Genomic DNA, 23,632 nt, shown 5'->3' on the forward strand with positions numbered 1-23,632 from the left:
AATTGGGCATTCGGTGATGTAGTGTGGGAGATCATGCCGCAGTTCCTGCTCACAGATTTTGCACCTGTCGTGCTCAGGATTGGGAGATCCGTCACCTGTAGACACCTGCCACAGGTAACGGTAACCCAACCTGATCCTGGCAACCACTGTGTCGCACAGTCTGCTGGACGTTTTGTGCTGCCCATAAATATAGGTTTCAGATCTGAACAAATCATAGCTTTTTATACTGGTGGTTTCAGGTCGTTGGGAGTCGGTAATTTATTTCCTACTAGACCTGAGTGTTTGGAACAATATAGTTTTGACAGCAGAGATGGTGATACCTAGGTCTAATTCAACTTTATCTTTGTTACACGCTAATTTGGCCGCATTGTCTGTCTCATTATGATGGGTTATATTTATGTGTGATGGTATCCATACAATGGAGATTCGAAACCCTTTACTCTGTGCAGCGATTAGGTCATTTATAATTGGTAGTATGAGGTTCTTGCTGTCGATCTTCCAGAAGTTTTCGATTGCTTGAAGAGCAGACTTTGAATCACAAAATATTACTCCTCCTCCAATGTATTTAATTAAAACTCCTCTTAATTAAATTTTAATTAAATTACTCCTCCAATATTTTTAATGAACCAAACGACTGCATTGCATGAGATTCATTATTAACTCTTTAAGAGACAAATTTCGTGTCTCTTTACTATATTAAAACTGATACACAAGCTCATATGAAGAGAAGTATAGGTTTGGTCTTACCTACTTTCTTTTTGAGTGAAACACTCCATAAACAGTATTAAACTCGCCCATTGTACCATTATTTTTAGATGGCAGGTTGCATAATACAGAGGCAACCTATCCATGTATATCGCGCATCATGAGTCATTGGTGTGACATCACTGATGACGTCGTTAAAGCCGGGGTTCGAGCCCCTAGTAGGTGTGCCAAGTGAGGCGCGCCAAGTACAGGTATCACCTTGTCCCAATAATTGTGACCGTGCGCCGCAGCCCGGACGGTGACCTCACCACATGTGTGTGTGTGTGCATGCTTATATGTGTGTGTATATATATATGTATGTATATGTGTATATATATATATATATATATATATATATATGTCGTACCTAGTAGCCAGAACTCACTTCTCAGCCTACTATTCAAGGCCCGATTTGCCTAATAAGCCAAGTTTTCCTGAATTAATATATTTACTATAATTTTTTTCTTATGAAATGATAAAGCAACCCTTTTCTCTATGTATGAGGTCAATTTTTTTTTATTGGAGTTAAAATTAACGTAGATATATGACCGAACCTAACCAACCCTACCTAACCTAACCTAACCTATATTTATAGGTAAGGTAAGGTTAGGTAGCCAAAAAAAGCTAGGTTAGGTTAGGTTAGGTAGACGAAAAAACATTAATTCATGAAAACTTGGCTTATTAGGCAAATCGGGCCTTGAATAGTAGGCTGAGAAGTGCGTTCTGGCTACCTGTATTAGGTACGACATATATATATATATATATATATATATATATATATATATATATATAACTTGGCTTATTAGGCAAATCGGGCCTTGCATATTAGGCTGAGAAGTGCGTTCTGGCTACTAGGTACGACATATATATATATATATATATATATATATATATATATATATATATATATATATATATATATATATATATATATATATATATTTATTTATATATGTCTGACGTCGACCAAGCTGACGAGGCGTTTGACCTGTCATCTTCAATCAGGTGCCCCTAAAAATCACTCACATCAAGCCCATGACATCACCCTAACAAGAGAAATGTTGAATAAAAACACTTGAATAACAGACAAAACCCAAGATGTAAGAAGATTACAAATTCTTGAGGCAATCCATATAAAAATAAAACAATCCACTATAAATAGCCAAATTACGGAATTATTCACTCTACCCACCATGACAGTATGAACAAGACCGGAACGTGAAGATGCCAACATAGAAGACACTGCTCAACATGCCACGCCCACTACATCTGATTAATCTTTTTATTCTGCGTCGTACCCTTCTTTTGCCTTATTCTTCACACTTTACACCTTACTCTTCACCTATTTGTATACCTACAAATAGGTATTTTCACCCTCACCTACTATTTTCACCAATAAATAGGTATTTCACCTACACCTAACCCCCCTAATGGTATAAATCCAATATGCCCCATACTGTCAAAAACTTACGAGGTCAAAATAGTAGGCATCCTTCAGTCTAAGACTATGGAGTTGCGCCCTGACAGGGCGCAAAGCCTGGGTAGGTAGATATGGAGGAGAAGCTGTTACCCATGCAGCAGGTCCCCCCCCCCTCTCCACGTTGCTGAAATTATCCAATAGAAAGGCAAATGCCAATACACATAGTTCCAGCAACGTCGCAGGAGCTGCCAGAACGAGGTCGACGTCAACAACGAACTGCCTTAGGGGCTCCAACTCCGGATTTTTCCTCGAGGTTGACTCCTGAAGCCTTTCGCAAAAAGGGGTATGGCCGCAAGGCAGCGGAGGTTTAAAATCAGGGTTTTCCTTCCCCTAGGGCTCAAAATTGCCCGTGCTATAAGGACATTTCGTTCTGAGTAGCTAAATCTAAAACAACAACAACGTACTATCAATTCACTTGAAAATGAACCATGTAGGTTCGAAACGTAAATACATGGATGGCGAAATACTAAAGAAATTGTTCACGACTTTTATTAGACCAAAGCTGGAATATGCAGCGGTTGTATGGTGCCCATATCTTAAGAAGCACATCAATAAACTGGAAAAGGTGCAACGACATGCCACTAAGTGGCTCCCAGAACTGAAGGACAAGAGCTACGAGGAGAGGTTAGAGGCATTAAATATGCAAAAACTAGAAGATAGAAGAAAAAGAGGCGATATGATCACTACGTTCAAAATAGTAACAGGAATCGATAAAATTGATAGGGAAGAATTCCTGAGACCCGGAACTTCAAGAACAAGAGGTCACAGATTTAAACTAACGAAACAAAGCTGCCGGAGAAATATACGAAAATTCACTTTTGTAAACAGAGTGGTAGACGGTTGGAACAAGTTAAGTGAGAAGGTTGTGGAGGCCAAAACCGTCAGTAATTTCAAAGCATTTTTTTATATGACAAAGAGTGCTGGGAAGACGGGACACCACGAGCGTAGCTCTCATCCTGTAATATATATATATATATATATATATATATATATATATATATATATATATATATATATATATATATATATATATATATATATATATATATATATATACAAGAAAACAATCTGAGCACTTTTGTGATTCAATATATCAGTTGAAAAATGTGTTGATCACGAAAGCGCTCAGAGTTTTCCTATGTGAATACCTATGCATTACTTATGACAGAAATTTCTTAAGTACAGTACTTTCGTATTTAATAATACTTCTTCAGAAGGATCCTTCTGAAGATGTATTATTAAATACGAAAGTACTTAAGGAAATTCCTGTCTTAATCCTTCTGAAAGGAATTTACGGTGGTCTATCAGCCATATATATATATATATATATATATATATATATATATATATATATATATATATATATATATATATATATATATATATATATATATATATATATATATTAGCAATAGTGATATTATTTTATAAGTAATAATATTATTAGTTTGTTTTACCATTGTAATATTATTATATACATTAGAAATTCCATAGGGTCATAATGCAAGAACTTTCCTTCTACTATGCTTCCGCCCACAAGATGGGCAAGAAGTGTATAATTTAACAAATAACTTTCCATTCCTGTTTCATCACACTGGGTAACCCACCTCCACCATCCACTTAGCGGGTAACCTGCCGGAATCATGTAATTATGAATAACTTTCTTCATTTAATGTCGGACTAACATGCCAACTATTTTAATTTGTGAGTGTACATACATGTGTTCTCTTTATCGGTGTTGCACTTTAACTCGTAACTTTTACAAGAATGGCGACTCTAGAATCTGGAAATGCAGATAGAAAATCAATGTGTTATTAAAGTACGAGTTTCCGGCTTTCCGCGCGTGTGTGGGTTCATTCTGGAGCAAACTAAAGGCCGATAAATGGTTATTTACCCTCCCTACTTTCCCTGATAAGTTTGAAAATATTAAGTACTTTTTATTAACACGCTGCACCCAGGATAGTTTTATCGAGTACTCACCTCCCACTTAGTTCTATTGTATACAAATTATGTAAATAAAGACATTATAATAATAATGTCAGGTACACAAAACAAAGTGCGGAAATAGTTTATATATTCCCAATATTAATTGAATAAAAACTTAACTATATTGATGAACGTTTTATGAGAGATTAGCATTATGCAGAATTTGGAAAGAATCTAGAAAATATGGAGCACCTGCTAAAGTGCGACATCGGTTCTAATACAAAAACAATTTAACTGGGAAATATCCTGAAAGGGGAAAGGTATTTTCTATTTTGAAACCCCTTAAGTATTTTTAGAAAATCTTTTCTTTATGAATGATAAAGATTTAAAAATATATATTCCTCAGCTGTTCGTGATTAGTGGTCTTATAAAAACAAAAATAAAAACAAATATTGCAAACAACATAACGTACGGTATATAAAATTCCTTTGAATAAATATTATAAATTCACTCACTTAAGATGAGGTGGCAAAATGCCTGACGTCAGTGCCACTCCGAGAGTAGTTTAAAATTTCTTCGCTACACTTCCGGGTGTGAAGGAATCTGCAGCAGTTTATTTGTCCTACCAGAGCTCACACAATTATGTTATTTAGCCATATAATTGTCCAAATTGTAACACCTTTGTTTATAGCTAATCCATTACCATTAGATGATGCCCCGCGTGAGTCGCTTTAACTGTTGTTAAGTAAGAGGGCACGACGCGAATGTAATGAAAGAATAGTAATGAAGAAACGTGCAGTCTTGATGATAACCGTCGCCCGTCGGGAGAACACTGACCCGCACACAGAATCGGCTGGAAGACTATCGACACGCAGCTACCCCAAACAATAAGCTGCCCTATAACTCTGGATATATAGGAAAAGTGTCGGCCTAGCAGCAGAATCGCGATGGCCCCTCCAAAATTCGAGCCCAATTTGACAAACACATCTTCCATTGACTTCCAGCAGAGCAAAAGTCAGATACCCAACACGTTATGAAGGGAAGAGAAGGGAGCTATCAGGAGAAAGCACCAAGCCATTACGACTATATAACACTTGGAAGGGATCAGGACAAGTATCTGGAATAGGACGGGAAGGAATGGTGCCCAATCCCGGACGGTCCGGGATTGAACGCTAACCTGCATGAAGCTCTACCGTCCAGTCCAAGTGGTTGGACAACACGGCCCGAAGGCACACCAGAAGCCCACTAAGACTTGCCAATTGACCTTGCCGGAAGCCGGACATCATCCCCCCCCCCCCCCCGCGAAGATACAAGAAAATATTAACAAATCTTTAAACCTCACCTTTTGATTATATTTGGTAAAGATTTTTTTGTTTTTAATGTATTAATGTTTAATAATGATTTTGCAATTTTTAATGTATTCGTAAGTAGACAATGACAATCCTGTGGAAGGATCATTAATCAGGATAAATAGGGGACCACCGGTCCGGTCCGGTCACCGGTCCGCGTCGAGACCACTATAGTGAGGTGATGGCCTCTGGTTAATTCAGGCAAATTATAGTACATATAACCACTAATAATAATAATAATAATTACAGACTCACAATACCCCGTGCTAATAGACATTTCGTTCTCAGTACCTAAATCTAAAACAACAGCAAATAAAACACCAACTACAGCCCCGTTCCTGTGCCAGGTAAGTCCACTACGGGCTCACCATAGACCGTGCTACTTGGAACTTTTTGTTCCCAGTAGCTGAATTTAACAACAACAAATAATAATAATCAAACCCTTCTTTCCTGGCTAGGACCCGCGCACTCCCAGCGCTACCTTTCGTAGCAGTGCGTACTGTGTAGCTGCGATTATTAAATAACATTTTCCGTTTGTATGACAAGGACAAGAGCTTTAATTTGTGCGTCAGTGGTGATATACACGTAATTAACTCCAGAAGTTACGAGACAATTGTAGCCACACTAAAAAAAAGCTGTTCTACTCTAGTAGTGAAGAGTAGTGTAACAGCTATAATGCTTGTTAATAAATATTGTAACAGGTTTGTTACAAAATATTGGTAAACTACCACGCAATTACAGTACTGCGTTTGATTTCACATCGCCCTGATTTTATCATTAAACAAAGAAATTAAAATTTCGAACAATACAAAAAACAATAGGCTGCTATAATAATAATAATAAGAAGAAGAATAATGAGAAAATCCACTAGGTAAGCGTGGGCCTACGGCCTTTGGCATTGTCAGTCGCGTACTCCACCACTGGACCTGCGTAACTTGTCTTAAGTCATACAACCGGGTTTCTACTGAAATCACAGGAAGCCATTGCAAGTTTTTACCTATAACCAACTCCCCCATGCACTCTGGTGTAGGTAAAGTAGTTCATAAACCGTACTCTCCAGCTCAGATTCACAAAGAAATAACACTAATGTGATATATAAGGATTTTATTGTAGATATACTGTATATCACGTTAGTGTAATTTCTTGATGTATCTGAAGCTGGAGCCTACGGTCGATGAAGTACTTTACCTACACCATTGATGAACAAATCCACAAGGGCCGTGATGAGGGTTCGAGCTTACACCAGGGATGATCCCAGACGCTGCCTTTAGTCGACTAGGCCTTGTGGATTTGTTCATGGACCTTGTGGATTTGTTCATTAGATGCATCACGCTATTGTGATTTCTGTGTGTACACCGTTGCTGTTGGAGCTTATATGTAAAACTTGGACTGGCCTCAGAAGGCTCCAGACTTCCTGTTGATTCAGTGGAATCCCAGGTTTTATAACTTATACCAAGACGTGGTACAGGGGTAAAGTGCGCCGCTGGGAGTTCCCCGATCACTAACTAGTTCGAGTCACCTCACTGGTCCAATTGATTGTCTGAATAATAATTATGATAATAAAATAAAAATAATTAATATTAATTTATAAAAAATATATATACATTTGTATATATATTTATAATACATAAAATAAATATATATATAATATGTATATATTTGTAATACAACTACTTATAGATATACAGTACAAGGATAGCACTAAAATATTTTCTATAATTCAAATACAAATTAAATCGAATGTATATTTATATATGCAGAATAACCACAGGTGAAAAATAGAATTAACACGTTTTCGGCTAATTGCTGATCAGACCGTTAAAGGTCTGATCAGCAATGTTTCCTATCTTCATTCTACTTTGCTCTGATGAAGGCGACGCGTTAAGCTGATTGATTGATGAAGATTAAGCCACCCAAAAGGTGGCACGGGTATGAATAGCCCGTACGTGGTGGCCCTTTTGAGCATTACCAGTATCAATAGATGATACTAGAGATCTGTGGAGGTGCGACTGCACCCTGCGTGACGGGAGATGTTTCCCGTGCGCGTTAAGCATTCTCTATTTTTCACATGTGGTGGTTGTTCTGCATTCTTGGATCAGTGTTTTTGTGATCATATATATCATATATATTTGTGATCAGACTATATATATATATATATATATATATATATATATATATATATATATATATATATATATATATATATATATATATATATACGTCTTGATCCGCAGGAGCTCCGTATTGCAGTCGCTCTCCGCCTTGCTGCCCCTATCCACACTGTTCACAGGTGTATTTGCGGCGAGGCAGATGCTGACGAATATGGATTGCATGGCCTGCACTGTGGAAAATCGGGTGGTTGGCACACTAGACACGACGAAGTCAACGACATCATTAAAAGAAGCCTTGCCTCTGCTCAGTGTCCAGCGGAGAGAGAGCCCCGCAACCTACTGAACCGTGACTCTGTTAGCTTTGCCGGCCGACCAGACGGAATCACACTGCGTCCGTGGAAGGGTGGCAGGCAGTTAGCATGGGACTATACTTGCGTATCCACCCTGGCAACGACATACATCACCCTCTCTGCCGGCACGGCAGGAGCCGCAGCGACACACAGAGAAAAACAAAAGTCAGTCAAGTACAGGCAATTAGATCAAAGGTACAATTTCGTTCCAATAGGGTCTGAGACCCTAGGCCCATGGGGTGAGAGTGCAAGAAGGTTTCTTAAGGATCTTGGTTCCAAGCTCATTGACACCACAAGAGACCCTAGAGCAGCAAGTTTTCTCTTTCAGCGCCTCAGTGTCGCGATCCAGAGGGGAAATGCCCGCTGCATCCTCGGTTCCTGCCCGGCGTCGGAGGAGTTCGAGGAAATCTACAGCCTCTAGGAAGCGAACTTTTTCTTGTGTCCTCTTAATGTTCATTTTTTGTATAAAATCAGATATGTAACTGTATAACCTTGCATAATAAAGTGTACATCATAATAAAAAAAAAGGGGGGTGGTAGGAGAAGTGAACACTCTTTCGTATTCAGAGTTAAATGTCAAGTTTTTCCCTGAGTGCTCTGTGTTCCCTTCTCTGAGGCTGTGGGTCCCTATAATTACACCAGTGGTGGTACCCCCCTATATATATATATATATATATATATATATATATATATATATATATATTATATTATATATATAAAATTATATATATATATAAAAATTATATAAAATTATATATATATAAAATATATATATATATTATATATATAAAATTATATATATATATATATATATATATATATAAATTATATAAAATTATATATATATATATAAAATATATATATATATTATATATATATATATATATATATATATATATATATATATATATAGTCTGATCACAAATACATATGATATATATGATCACAAAAACACTGATCCAAGTATGCAGAACAACCACATGTGTTTTATATATATATATATATATATATATATATATATATATATATATATATATATATATATATATATATAAATAACTGAAAACTCCTACCGCAGAAGTGACTCGAAAGTAACTCGAACGTGGTTAAGGGATCCTGTACATCAAATGCATTGCTTCTGGCAGTATGGGTTCGAGTCACTTCTGGGGTGTGAGTTTTCAGTTGCATATATGCCTGGAGACCGTTCAGGCTTGTTCGCATATATATATATATATATATATATATATATATATATATATATATATATATATATATATATATATATATATATATATATATAATATATATATATATATATATATATATATATGGTTACCAATTCTGGTGCAATTTTATGGACTTATAGCCTCGCCTCAGAGAAAAGAATAAAGAGTATTGAGAGAAGACCTTGTGGATGATAGTCTAGGATGATACAATTATCTAATTCAAAAAAGTACCAATAACATGTATCATTCATATATACCCTTTGATATAACACAGTTACGTAATACAAAACTATTGCGGATTAAACTGAAAAATTACATCCAAAATACTCACCACGTATAATGCCTGTGCCACCATATTTGAAAAAAGCGTGTTGTTATCTTGTATGAATGTCGCTTTTAAATAATACTACTATCCAGGATCAGATGGAGCACATGGGACACTGCACTCAACACTCAAACACAGACCACGTCACGTGCCCACGAGGGTGTGACAAGTACTAAACTCTGGCTGCTGTGAACACTGTAACACTCACTAGGGCTGTACACTCACTGGGGTCCGGACTGCTCTCACACTCGCCAACGTTTTCTGTTATAACCCCTCGCCTCTCCCAGCCCTCCCAGACCCAGCCCCCAAGCTCCCGATTGCACCATGTTTCGTCATGAACGCCAGGTGGGACGGTACACGCAATTGACGATTCAGGGGAAAATATGTGTAGTTACGCAAGATTCGTGTCACATTCCACAATAAAATCATTCCTTTATTTTGCGTATGCCATGAGAGATGTGAATGTGATAGACGACTACTACGGATTGCGTCATCGTCTGCATTACTGGGTTCTTTGTTTTTGTTTGTTGCTGGCTGTCAGACATAATCCCATGTTATATTCCATCTATTAGTTTGCATTTGGTGCTATTATTGAAGGTATTACTGTATATATATATTTATTTATTTTCATAGAAATTTACATTAACTATTCCATCTATCATTACTACCATTCATGTTGCAAGAAGATTCACTTATATATGTATCGTCCAATAAAACGAGCAGACTCCTATAGATGTTACAGGACTGTAATAAGTATCTGGGAGCTTGCATTACCTTGTAGAATTGACCAAATGTAAACTGTCAGGACAAATTATTCGCACATTTGTGACGTATTTATCATGCACTCGGGGCAAAATTTAAATTTAATTTAAACAAATTTCTATATATGCCTCTGTAATCATTTATACCACCGCCCACGGGATGGGTATGGGGTGTATAATAAAGAATCTATATACCTATCCCGTGAACGACTAGAGGCACAAGGGATTCAGGAACTAAACCTGTATTTAAAGAAATTAAAGTATTTGGTAATAACTTTTATCACAAATATACACAAAATATGCAAGTATTTTATTAGAAATTATGTACTACGAGAAATCTTGGCAGTGTCCAAACTTTGCCTACTGTTCATCAGTTGAACGTGCATTGCCACTGGAAAGGTAGTGCGCGTATTTGCCTGGATAGGTCCCAAAACGCTTGGGAAAACGAGTTGCGTGATTAGCAAATTTAAATTATATGTAACATGATCAGAGAGAATGAATATGGCTTAGCTTAAAATCAGTGGATTCCAGTACGTGAACCCATTGCGGCACTGAAACCTTTCTGCAACTCGCTCATTAACGTGACAGACGTTTTTGCCGCTAACCCATGGATTCAGAGGGGACCATAATATATTTAACTAACTAAAACTGAACCTACAGCTGAACGACTTCTGGGGTACAGTTCCCGAACCCATTGTGTGCATCCGTAAACTTTTCCACTGCCATAAGAGGATGAGTAAGAGGCGCATATTAAATTAACTAAATTAAACTTTATAAAATATATGTTTATATACATTCGTTCTGATCGTCACCATGCAAATACATTATATTATTATGAATCTGTCATGCGTCCTCACTTCTTGCAAGATTACAAGAGAATTGACTATGTGAAAAAATAAAAATGTAGATATTGTTACATTTTAGTAATTTGGAAAGGGGTGATATACCAGAGTGTGGCTGTCCCTCTTGGTAAAGATTATGAATCTGCAGCATTAGTAGTCCATTTTGAGAGATGTGAACCTGCAGTTGCAATGCAAACAGTGTTCAGCTAGCTACTATAGTTTTTAATTCAAATTAAATATAACACGTACAGATAAATTGTAAAAGTTAATGTCTTTCCCTTCATGATACATGGAGTTCACGTGAAGGTTTGCCAAACCACATCCACTGAGTTCTGATTAGGTCTGATTTTAGAACTTTTCCGCCCTATGTAATCCTTTTGCACGACCACTCACCGGATGATTATGGGATGCAGAATAAACTAGCAGCCACTGACGGCAATAATCGCTCCTAGTGACCCTCATGGCTCCGTTTTTGTACTTATTCAAGCCCTTCCGCCATTATTTCAGGCACTGAAGCAAGCAAGAATACGGCCATAGCCAAATATGAGTCAAATATTTGCAATTTTTTTCTTTATTCAAGAAAATACAATATAAATCATACAAACCTAAATTTTACAAAGCAATACTCTATTACATATACAGTAGTATAATTCTCAGTAAACAAGTGTTTCATATTATCACAGAGCATGAACTTTAAACCCTTAAATGTTATACTTATTTTTATTTAAATGATCTACAATTTTAGAGATTATATTTACATTAATTTACAGGGGAAATTTTTACATTTATATATATTTTATATAATTCTCAGTAAACCAATTTTCCATGTCATCACCGAGCATGAGCCTTAAACCCCAAATGTTATACCTGATCCTGCCTCGCAAGAACTTCAATATTTTGTCTACTGAGTAACCCTCCTGCCTGCCTATCCACACACAAAAAATGGAATCAGCAAGTAGCATAATTATTGTATTCTTAATTTTCTTGCATTTTATGTCAATATGAAACATTCAAAACCTCATTAACGCCACTCTAATACTTGGTTCACAAAAAGCTTTAAGAGTGTCTCAAATCCAGTTTACAAGAAACACTGCTTACAGAAATCAAATATTTAAATGTTTTTGTAGTTCTGACATATTTCTCATAGTTGGGATGGCATCCCCTCCCACACAACCTTGTGTCAGCTTCTCTAAACTGGCAGCCAAGTCTGTTTACAGCCATGCCATACAGTGGGACCTCAGCCAAGGTACAGTCTTTGAATCTGGTTATGCAGTCAAGCTCAGAGTCCTCATATAGATGCATCTTGCGAACAGCTACTGTCTGGATGGATGCAGAGTTAGCATTTTAATTTGTTCAGCTGATATGATTGTAGGTACATATGTAGGTGCTAACATGTGCTAGTGTCGGGTATATTTCCATTGTACTAATGCTGCGAAGTCTAGCGCAGTCGGATTCTAGGGTCGTGCGAGATGTTCGGATCCATAGTTACACCTGATGCCTCTTCGTCTAGCAGTAATTATAAAAGACTAGTTAGGTGACTGCTGTGGGTTGCATCCCAGGGAAGATCCGTCGTTGGTCTAGGAACATCGTGATAAGTTGAACAGGCTTTCCGACCCCAACCACAGGGAATCCATTATTAGGCTAATAGGCAACTCTAACTTCCGTGAGCCGTGGCATGTTTTCTCAGGGAAGCCGTAGGAGGGTTGCAACAACAGCTGGCAGCTTGACTTCAAGTGTTGATTGTGCTTTACAGCTCCTCACTATCATCTCTCGAACTGATTTGTTCGACTTTTTCATATGCGGGTGTGAAAGTATTATGGTAATACACAATAATATATTCAACTGGTGAGAGCGGTTATAAAAGTTATATAAATACTGGCAACGCTACAAATTTAACAGCCGGGAGTGGCAGGAAGAGCCACATTTCTATGGGGTCATCCAATGAGGTCAACAGACTTTTTAGTCGTTACTGCAAATAGTCTTAGACTTGGCATTAAGTATTTCGAGACACTCGCCAACCTGGATTCTTGGTTTTCCATTTTCAGTGAAATGAAACCTGTATTTAGGCTTGCAAAATGAAATCCCAATTGTGTGATGTATCCGCATTTACCTGAAAGCCACCGTCTGTAGCCTCGACAGGAATCTAACTGTTGTAAGGTGAAGTGAGGCATCAATTGAAAGAAAAACTTGCCCAAACGTTTCCATCGTTCCAAACGTTGCCCGGGATCGTTCGGTTGTGAACCACTGTATTTTATTTATTTACTGAATTATGCACAGTATAAATAGTAATTTATACCTTTTATTTACAAGGGTTAACATTACAGCATTCTAAAATATAGTTGATTGTGAAATACCTTTGTATATTATCTGACATCAAATGTTTACGTGCATTTTACTTTTCATAAGCTGCAATGTTTCTTCAACTCTGTATCCCTTTTATTCATATACAAAATATGTTGTCAAAATCTAACATAATTATTGTATTCCGAATTTTCCTGGATTTCACTAGTACTGAGCATAAAAACTTCATGAAACTTACTTTAATGTCTTCAAACATAAGGCTTTGATGAATGTGTGCAGTTTCCATTAGGAGTACATGCCCTAAAAACACCTAACTAATAACTAGCAGAATATTTGCCTATTTGTTGACCAAACCACACACTAGAAAGTGAAGGGACGAAGACGTTTCGGTCCGTCCAGGACCATTCACAATCCACTTGATATTGTCCAGGACGGACCGAAACGTCGTCGTCCCTTCACTTTCTAGTGTGTAGTTTGGTCAACATATTTCAGCCACGTTATTGTGACTCCTCGTCTACATTGGCCTATTTCTTTCATATATATATTTTTTCCTCGCATCAGTTGCTTTGTGATAGTCAACAAACTTCCAAGACGATAGCATCAAGTTTAAGTATGTTTATTGAGACAAGAAAATACACCTCAAAGGAATAGAGTACCTTTGGCTATTTCTACCCTCCAAGGTTAGCATCAACTTCCGCCCACACGCCTCTCAACTGCTACCCTGCTGGAAGAAGATATGCCTGGAAGGTTCATTATGGACGCTAATCAAAAGTCAACTGATAAGGGATGACATGCTGTGGGTGTAAGGAGACAAGGCAAGAGATTAAGATAAACAGGGTGAGAAAAGAGAGGTGGGAATAGGAAGCTCGTGGCGGATGTTGCTGAGACTAGCGGGAAGTGCACTTGATAAACCGACCAAGCTCTGGAGGGATGTGGATGAGGCAATCATGGATGCTGCAGTCATGGATGCTGCAGCCATGGATGCTGCAGCCATGGATGCTGCGGCCATGGATGCTACAGCCATGGATGCTGCAGTCATGGATACTGCAGTCATGGATACTGTAGTCCATACTGCAGTCATGGATACTGTAGTCCATACTGCAGTCATGGATACTGTAGTCCATACTGCAGTCATGGATACTGCCCGTTCTCACAATGTTACGCTAAACAAAATGCAAATCGTTTACCTATTCATAAACGTTCGAACCTAAAACCCTAAACAACCCACCTACTTTATCGAGGCCGATGCCCATAAACATCAATATCAACAGTGCTTTAATTTCCACTAATATCCCAAAATTTCCACTGGTCGATTCAGTTAAAAATGTAATGAGGCGGGAGATAGTAGGGACACACACTAGAATGACCAGAACATGGTGAAGTTGTCATATTAGAGCATGGTAAAGTTTGTCATATTAGAGCATGGTGAAGTTGTCATATTAGAGCATGGTGAAGTTGTCATATTAGAGCATGGTGAAGTTGTCATATTAGAGCATGGTAAAGTTTGTCATATTAGAGCATGGTGAAGTTTGTCATATTAGAGAATGGTAAAGTTGCCATATTAGAGCATGGTGAAGTTTGTCATATTAGAGCATGGTGAAGTTTGTCATATTAGAGCATGGTGAAGTTTGTCATATTAGAGAATGGTAAAGTTGCCATATTAGAGCATGGTGAAGTTGTCATATTAGAGCATGGTGAAGTTTGTCATATTAGAGCATGGTGAAGTTTGTCATATTAGAGAATGGTAAAGTTGCCATATTAGAGCATGGTGAAGTTTGTCATATTAGAGCATGGTGAAGTTTGTCATATTAGAGAATGGTAAAGTTGTCATATTAGAGCAATGTGAAGTTGTCATATTAGAGCAATGTAAAGTTGTCATATTAGAGCATGGTAAAGTTGTCATATTAGAGCATGGTAAAGTTGCCATATTAGAGCATGGTGAAGTTGTCACACTAGAACATGGGAAAGTTGAGTCACAGTAGAGCATGATAAAGTTGGGTCACACAATCACGGTCGGGGATTGAACGCCGACCTGCATGAAACCAGACCGTCGCTCTGCCGTCCAGCCCAAGTGGTTGAGACTAGAGTTAATTTAAGTTGTATAAGAGCATAAAGAGATGAGTATCAATATTTTTCAAAACAAAAATTAATAATAATAATAATAATAATAATAATAATAATAATAATAATAATAATAATAATAATAATAGCAGTAAAAGAAGTATTATTATTATTACCGGTATTATTATTAGTATTATTATTACCCAGAGAAATCACATTAACATGATTTATTCATTCTTATTATTATTCTTACGTCCTCGTAAGGAGCGTTCACAAGATGGGTATAGGCTGCATAATATATGAACCACGTTAAAACAGAGCTAGCAGTAGTCATAGCTTATTATAATATGTGCCTTTGTAACCTTTCCTGGACCCTCGTAGGATAGGTTAAGGGTGTATAATAATATATGACTAACAACACTTTTCTTCTTTGCCTTTTTATTCCTTTACTGCGTTGAATACACTAATTTGTTCACTAATAGACCTTATTTTTAAATTGATTTGTGTCAATGAAAATTGTTTGTATAACAGATGATGAGTTACAATAACGTGGCTAAAGTAAGTTGACCAGACTACACACTAGAAGGTGAAGGGACGACGACGTTTCGGTCCGTCCTGGACCATTCTCAAGTCGATTGTGACTTGAGAATGGTCCAGGATGGACCGAAACGTCGTCGTCCCCTCACCTTCTAGTGTAGTCTGGTCAACTTGTTTGTATAACCAATGTCATTAAATACGTCACGTACAATTTTCAGCAAACTTCATAAATGACAACTTTCAGACAAAATCAGATCAAGTCACTTTTTGACCATTTGAATAACAGACTACTGTACCTTTCTGATGACGACAGAGTAAGAAACCATCTCGGTACGGTACACGGCTACGGTACGAGGGAGAGACCGGGGCGTTCACTGTCCAGTTGCACCACCACTGAACACTTGCGAGAGCGAGAGATGGAGCTGGCGGAGCCTCTAGCCTAGCCCAACCTGACTATTACGTGTATAACAGCGGTAAAAACAGTTAAACCATGATTCGCATCCCAGACATTTATTTACACCTGCCTGATGATATTATTCGTTAAGAGCAAACCTATATACTTATTGACTACAAGAGTATGATACTACTTATTAAGTGTCGCTCACGACAACAGCTGTGTCTGGCATCCTGCACTGAGGACATTTCAAGGCTAGTAGACGGGGCATAAGGAACTAAGTCTCACTTGTCCATAGTCACTGATAGGTAAAATACCTGGGGGTGCATCTCCTGTACCAGGTGTGTACGACGGGCTCACCATAGCCCGTGCTGCTTGGAACATTTTGTTCAGAGTAGCTGAATATAAAACAACACAACAAAACGCTTGGGGTCGTTCACCGGACAGTGTTGCTGATCAGCACCATAGGTGTTAATGTATTTATTTTATTTATTTATTTATTTATATACAAGGTACATTGGGTTTATGAGAGTACAGAGCATTGAAGTTTTACATTCTTGTAAAGCCATTAGCACGCATACCGTTTCGCGCAGGCTTATTAAGGCCAATACTCTTCCTTGCTCACCAACCTGCAGGTATATTCTTCAACATAGCTCAGGATCAAAGTAAACGCAGTGTGTACGTCGTCAAGCACAAGCACGTGCACATTTTCATGTGTATATTCCTGTGTAATTATATATGCACCTATACTTATAAAGTCACGTGACAAATCTAAACCTTACATCAGTGATCAACAAAACTCAGGGTTCAACTCCCGAGTTGAACCTCGATACACTGAGAAGTCGGATTCAATTTTCGGTCATTTTGATTTAGTTAATTAATTATGCGCCCGATACCGATCCTGTGAGCGGTATTGGACCTCGTGCCTATCCTCTGAGTGGTACTGGATCTATACCCATCCTATGAATAGTAGTGGGCCCATACCCATCCTGTGGGCGATTGTTTTCTAATGTAGCACTGTCATTTTCTTCAATTTTGATCACCCATTACCAGAGTTATTGCTATTGATGGTGAACTTTTCTGCCATTTGTCCCAAAACTGTCTCTACAGCCTCTCAATGGGGCCTCGTAGCCTGGTGGATAGCACGCAGGACTCGTAATTCTGTGGCGCGGGTTCGATTCCCGCACGAGGCAGAAACAAATGGGCAAAGTTTCTTTGACCCTGAATGCCCCTGTTACCTAGCAGTAAATAGGTACCTGGGAGTTAGTCAGCTGTCACGGGCTGCTTCCTGGGGGTGGAGGCCTGGTCGAGGACCGGGCCGCGGGGACACTAAAGCCCCGAAATCATCTCAAGATAACAGTAACTGGAGATTTAGTTTTCCACAACAAACCCATTGCATTTTCCTTCACTAGTGACATTATGCCCGTAGTGGATAGTCTGCCAGGTCAAGAAAAAACTATTTGTTGTATTATTAATCACAACAAACTGTTTTCAGATCATTCCTGTACCTGGTACCTCCAGTGCCTGCTCAGAGACCGGATATCGGAGACGTTGATCCCCGAAATCAATGCAAGGTAACCTGTGCTACTGAATTTACTAGGTTCATAACGGGGTGAAGAATTTGTGAACCCCGTTTATTATCAAAATTCCTAGCAAAGTATCTCAAGTTTTCCTACTGCTGGTAAAGTAGTAATATCAAATGTAATTTGCGAAGTGTAAAGAGTATTAAGGTTCAGTGAACAAATCCACAAGGGCCGTGACGAGGATTCGAACCTGCGTCCGGGAGCATCCCAGACACTGCCTTAATCGATTGAGCTACGACAGGGTTAAAAGGGTTGAAACCAGGCCTATTGACATACCTTGGGTGCAAGGGGGGGGGGGGGGGGTTGTGTAAAATCCTGGTTTGTGCCTCGGAGAGGCTACAGGATCCAGTAAGTTCAGTAGAACTTCGGTTTCAACCCTTTTAACCCTGTCGTAGCTCACATAGAAAACACCGACCTTACCTAACCTTGTTAGTATCTTAAGATAAGCATCTTATTGCTTCGTACTTTTTAAGGGTATCTATTATGTTAAGTATGTCACCTATGCACATATTTAATAAGTCAATATTGACTTATTAAATTTGCGAGAACGGGTTGCAGCGATTAAGGCAGTGTCTGGGATGCCCCCAGACGCAGGTTCGAATCCTCGTCACGGCCCTTGTGGATTTGTTCATTTGATGCATCACGTTAGTGTGATCTCTCTGTGTAATGAGGTTCAGTTCCTGAACCCATTATAATGTAGGTGTGACTCTTGCCACCGCCGACACGGAAGATATGGGGGTACATTACAAAACATGTAAAGTACAACTAATATTTATATAATGCCAACAATAAAATACAAATTTAATTTCAGGATAAAGTTCATAACAGCGACACGAACTAAAGCTAACAGTAATTGAGCCTGACACTAGCTATCATTAAGGAATTTTATCAGGAGAATGAGCCAAGCCACTACGACTATATAGCACTTGGAAGGGGTCAGGATAAGGATTTGGGATGGGACGGGGGGCCAAGGAATGGTGCCCAACCACTTGGACGGTCTGGGATTGAACGCCGACCTGTATGAAGCAAGACTGTCACTCTACCGTCCACCCCAAGTGGTTGGGCAAAGCTATCATTAAGTGTCAGTGATGTGTAGTGAATGATAAGTACACTATTTACAAGATGATGTACTCAGTCTTAACTGAGTACTGAGTACTTAAGCACTTAACTTCACTCAGTCAAGTTAAACACTAATGATCTTTCCAGTAACTGGTTGGACGACCGTTCTAACAGTAGCAGCCATTGGCTAGGGTGATATTTTGATAGGCACAGCAATCTTCCTGCTCCAGCGCACTAAAGCAGTGTGAGGCTTCAACTCTCACTTGACCTGGTAACAGAACTCACCAAAATACACAAGCAACTGCATACAGCTTAGAACTCTTTATCTGCAGGTCCAACACTGAGTCGCAATACGTGGTCCACATAATGATTATATAAAGTTGAGTCATGTTACTGAGTCACAATGATTATTGGATGTATCTGTGGGTGTGGTATGTTGCAAAGATAACAAATAGATCAAACAAAATGAAATTGCATACAGTCAGAGCAAAGTTGTACAAAATAAGATGCACGATAGCATTTTGTGCGAAAGATCGCATAGACAAACTTAAGTCTGCCTTAATGACAGATTTAGTTCCTGCCTTGTTGCGTCATACTGTGAAACTCATTTTGGGGATTGTTAGGCCTAATACGAGAGTGAGGCGAGAGGCGGAGATGGTGTAACTCAGTCATCCTGTGACAATGTTACACCACCATGATGTACTTTGAGCTCTGTAATTTGTTCATACACTCAGGAGTATTGGAAGATATTCTTGTGCTGTGCCCAGATTCGACTCCGGTAAGCCTAACAGGCTTAATGTACCCAAAAATGGTTTACAAATTACCAACACAAACCCGCCAAGATTAGTAGTTTACTTAAATGTATATTATATATAATGAGTTTTGAACCGTTTTTAAAGATGATTTTAATACTAGCAAGCGATAAAGTAAGATAATTTGAGGCATTAATAAATGATCTTGAGAAAAGTAATTATCAAGAGGCACCGAGCCTTGAAGCCTATATTGCCATCCTTGGGGAAGTAAGCCTTTAAACTTAAAAAAAAACACACATTTTCAATTATGCTCTATTAATGTGTGTGTATCAGATCTACATAAACTACTAAATAGCCACGCACTCTAAAGTCACAAGAACGTATTCCTGGATCAGCAACACCTTGCGTCATCATGGTGCAAACATGTTACCAACTGCCTTGAAGGCAACACAAACTGTATCATAACATTTAGTTTTTTTTTAAGTCATGAACTACAGTTTCATAAAACATTATTCCTTTATTTTAAGACCAAATAGAAGGTATTAAAGAGAGAGGAATGAATTTTTAAGAACAATATGAGAGCAATACCGTACGTGACTCTGCGACCGATCACTATTTTGCATCCGTGTTCCTGGCGGCTTGCACCATCTCCTGTTGGTATATTATAACAAGAAATAGTATTAAACATTAGTTTTTAAAATTAAAACAAAATAATTAAGCATAGAAATGAATATATAAATAAAACTAAAGATTAGACAAATGTGACCATGTTTTAAGCTTGGTGTTCAAGAGAGAGATAATGTATGGACAAATTATTAAATTAATACTGTACTAGCAACACAAATGATGAAAATAACCGACATTCTTCAGTGTGTCAAAAAGAATAACTATTACGTAAATAAAATATACTTTATATATAATATATAAAATGTGTGTACCTAGTAATGCTTGTTCATTATTGTGTATTGTAATTATTGTGTATTATTCTAATTTGCTTTTGTGTCAAAATTTCTTGCAATGTACCTGTAAACATTTTTGGTCAATTTTATTGTAATTATTCTACTTAAAATTATCTGTACTTGTAAAGTAAAGCTTTAAAGTACCTGTAAATATATTTTTGTCAATTTTACTGTGAATTATTTAAAAATTATCTGTTAGTTTAAGGACTTACCCGAAACGCTATGCGTGCTAGTGGCTTTACAAGAATGTAAATTCAACTTAATATCTATGTTCTCTGTTAACCCCCAATGTACCTTATTGTATATATATAAATAAATAAATATACATATTACCATCTTCTTGAGGTTATCTTAAGATAATTTTGGGGCATAGCGTCCCCGCGGCCCGGTCCTCGACAAGGCCTCCTTTTTTGTTATACATCCCCCAGGAAGCAGCCCGTAGAAGCTGTCTAACTCCCAGGTACCTATTTACTGCTAGGTGAACTTAATCGAACGCCCGGGATTCCAACCCTGAATTTTCGATTATGAGTCAAAAACGAATCCGAGTTACATGAGCCATCATTTCCGGAAAACAACTGACAGCTGAAGCAGCTTTCGGCGGCACACTCAATATTAAAACTAAATTTGTTTCTTCCTTCGAATAACTAAAAAAAACTGACGTATCAGTATCACTATGTGACTTTTATAAACTCACATGGAATAAAAATATACCGAAGACTACTGCTGGTGTGACTGACAGTTCACAGGAAAACTTTATGAAGACGGAAACGTTTCATCACCCAAATGCCGCAACAATCAAATCAAATCCAAATCCGCTTACGATATACTTCCAAAGTTCTCATAACAAAATTAATTACATAACATATCTGATATGCTATAATATATTATGCAGCTAATAATACCAATAATGGTAATACGTGTTGCCAAAGTCGCAACAGAAGTGACGTCACGTCACTGGCTGCTCCGCCTACTGCCAGAGTTGCATCATGTTAGTTCACCTCGACGCTCACATACGCACTACTATACCTGATTGTTCAATAAATCCCTGAACTGCATGACAAATCTCTCACCCTGTCCATGGAGGACAGAGCAAAATGTATATATGCTGGTTAGCATTATAAATGTGTGGTCACGTCTGTTGTAGAAAATAATAATAATAATAATAAAAACTACTATACCACAACACCCCTACCACCCCATATTTTCCTATCATGCTCTACAAATATTTCCTGATATAGTTTATATGATATAATATATGGAACTTTAATGTCACTGCTGTGCTTTGAACAACTAATTAATAACACAGGTATACGAGACGATTGCAGATTGACTCGACTTTGTTCGTTTTCTTGCATTTATTCCCATATATTGCACACACGTTTTTCGAATATGTATACCAAGCTCATGTCCTGGGCCTGTATTATACGCGTATACACATCTATATATACGTGCATATGTCTGCAACGTTTTCCCACACACATGTACACATACATACGTATACATATATACATACACAGTTAGCCGATTGATTTGAGGATATGACGCCCGTTTTATTTAAAATATGATGGGCGGGGGGGGGGGAACTCATGGGCCCGGGAAACCAGCCCTGGATGGTCATAGACATGTAGACGACCATATATATAAATATAGGGACATAACCACATATATATTCAGCATATATTTAAGTAAAGAAGCCCGGCTACAGGTACAGAGGTCTTGTCACAGGTATAGAGGTCCGGCAACTGGTACAGAGGTCCGGCCACAGGTATAGAAGGTACAGAGGTCCGGCCACAGGTATAGAAGGTACAGAGGTCCGGCCACAGGTATAGAAGGTACAGAGGTCCGGCCACAGGTATAGAAGGTACAGAGGTCCGGCCACAGGTATAGAAGGTACAGAGGTCCGGCCACAGGTACAGAAGGTACAGAGGTCCGGCCACAGGTATAGAAGGTACAGAGGTCCGGCCACAGGTATAGAAGGTACAGAGGTCCGGCCACAGGTATAGAAGGTACAGAGGTCCGGCCACAGGTATAGAAGGTACAGAGGTCCGGCCACAGGTATAGAAGGTACAGAGGTCCGGCCACAGGTATAGAAGGTACAGAGGTCCGGCCACAGGTATAGAAGATACAGAGGTCCGGCCACAGATACAGAGGTCCGGCTACAGGTATAGAGGCATGGCCACAGGTACAGAGGTCCGGCCACAGGTACAGAGGTCCGGCCACAGGCACAGAGGACCGGCCACAGGTACAGAGGACCGGCCACAGGTACAGAGGACCGGCCACAGGTATAGAGGCCCAGCCACAGGTATAGAGGCCCAGCCACAGGTATAGAGGCATGGCCACAGGTACAGAGAACCACCCACAGATATAGAGGCATGACCACAGGTATGACCTGTGGAAAATATGGCCTAACAAGCCGAATTTTCTAAAAATATTAAATTTGTCCAAAATATTTCTCATGCGGAATGAAGTTATTCGTCTTATTTTACGACTCGACATTTTTTATCAAAAAAACAAAAATTGGCCAAACCTAACCTGTCAGTAATTCATATTTCAAATATAATCTCGCTGTTAGGCAAATCTGAATTTGTTTACTAGACAAAGTAGTGTGAATTTCTAGTTCTAGCTATTAAAGGCACATTTATACAGTATTTACAATTCTATAATTGATTCTACCCTCGTCTTGAAGCTATCCCACCCTCCAAAACAGTAACTTATATAAGCATTGTGCGGTTACCTTAGTCTACGTAAATTACTGAGTAAAGGTCAATAGCAAATTAACTTCAGCTAATATCTCTATATGACGGTATAAAAAGATGACTATAGCAGAGAACAAGGGCATAACACCCGCACCCTACCGTGCCACGAGACCAACT

The 23,632-nt window shown here is 38.5% G+C and overlaps 1 protein-coding gene across 10 annotated transcripts in view; it reads right to left on the minus strand.

The window, feature by feature from the left end:
* LOC123772978 (uncharacterized) overlaps positions 1-23,632 on the minus strand; it is a 36,612-nt gene extending 12,980 nt beyond the window's left edge. For 2 of the 10 annotated variants that reach the window (XM_069315318.1, XM_069315316.1), the window contains exon 1: positions 20,389-20,438. Coding sequence is in view for 4 of the 10 variants with exons in the window: in XM_069315312.1 (XP_069171413.1) it covers positions 20,394-20,451; positions 21,093-21,130 (96 nt within the window). In the remaining 6 variants the exon portion in view is untranslated. Of the gene's footprint in view, positions 1-9,516; positions 9,773-16,308; positions 16,439-20,388; positions 20,452-21,092; positions 21,146-23,493 lie in introns of those variants that run through there. The other 8 variants (XM_069315315.1, XM_069315313.1, XM_069315314.1 and 5 more) reach the window with 7 other exon arrangements.

This window comes from Procambarus clarkii, chromosome 81 (genome assembly GCF_040958095.1).
Source record: "Procambarus clarkii isolate CNS0578487 chromosome 81, FALCON_Pclarkii_2.0, whole genome shotgun sequence".
NCBI lineage: Eukaryota > Metazoa > Arthropoda > Malacostraca > Decapoda > Cambaridae > Procambarus > Procambarus clarkii.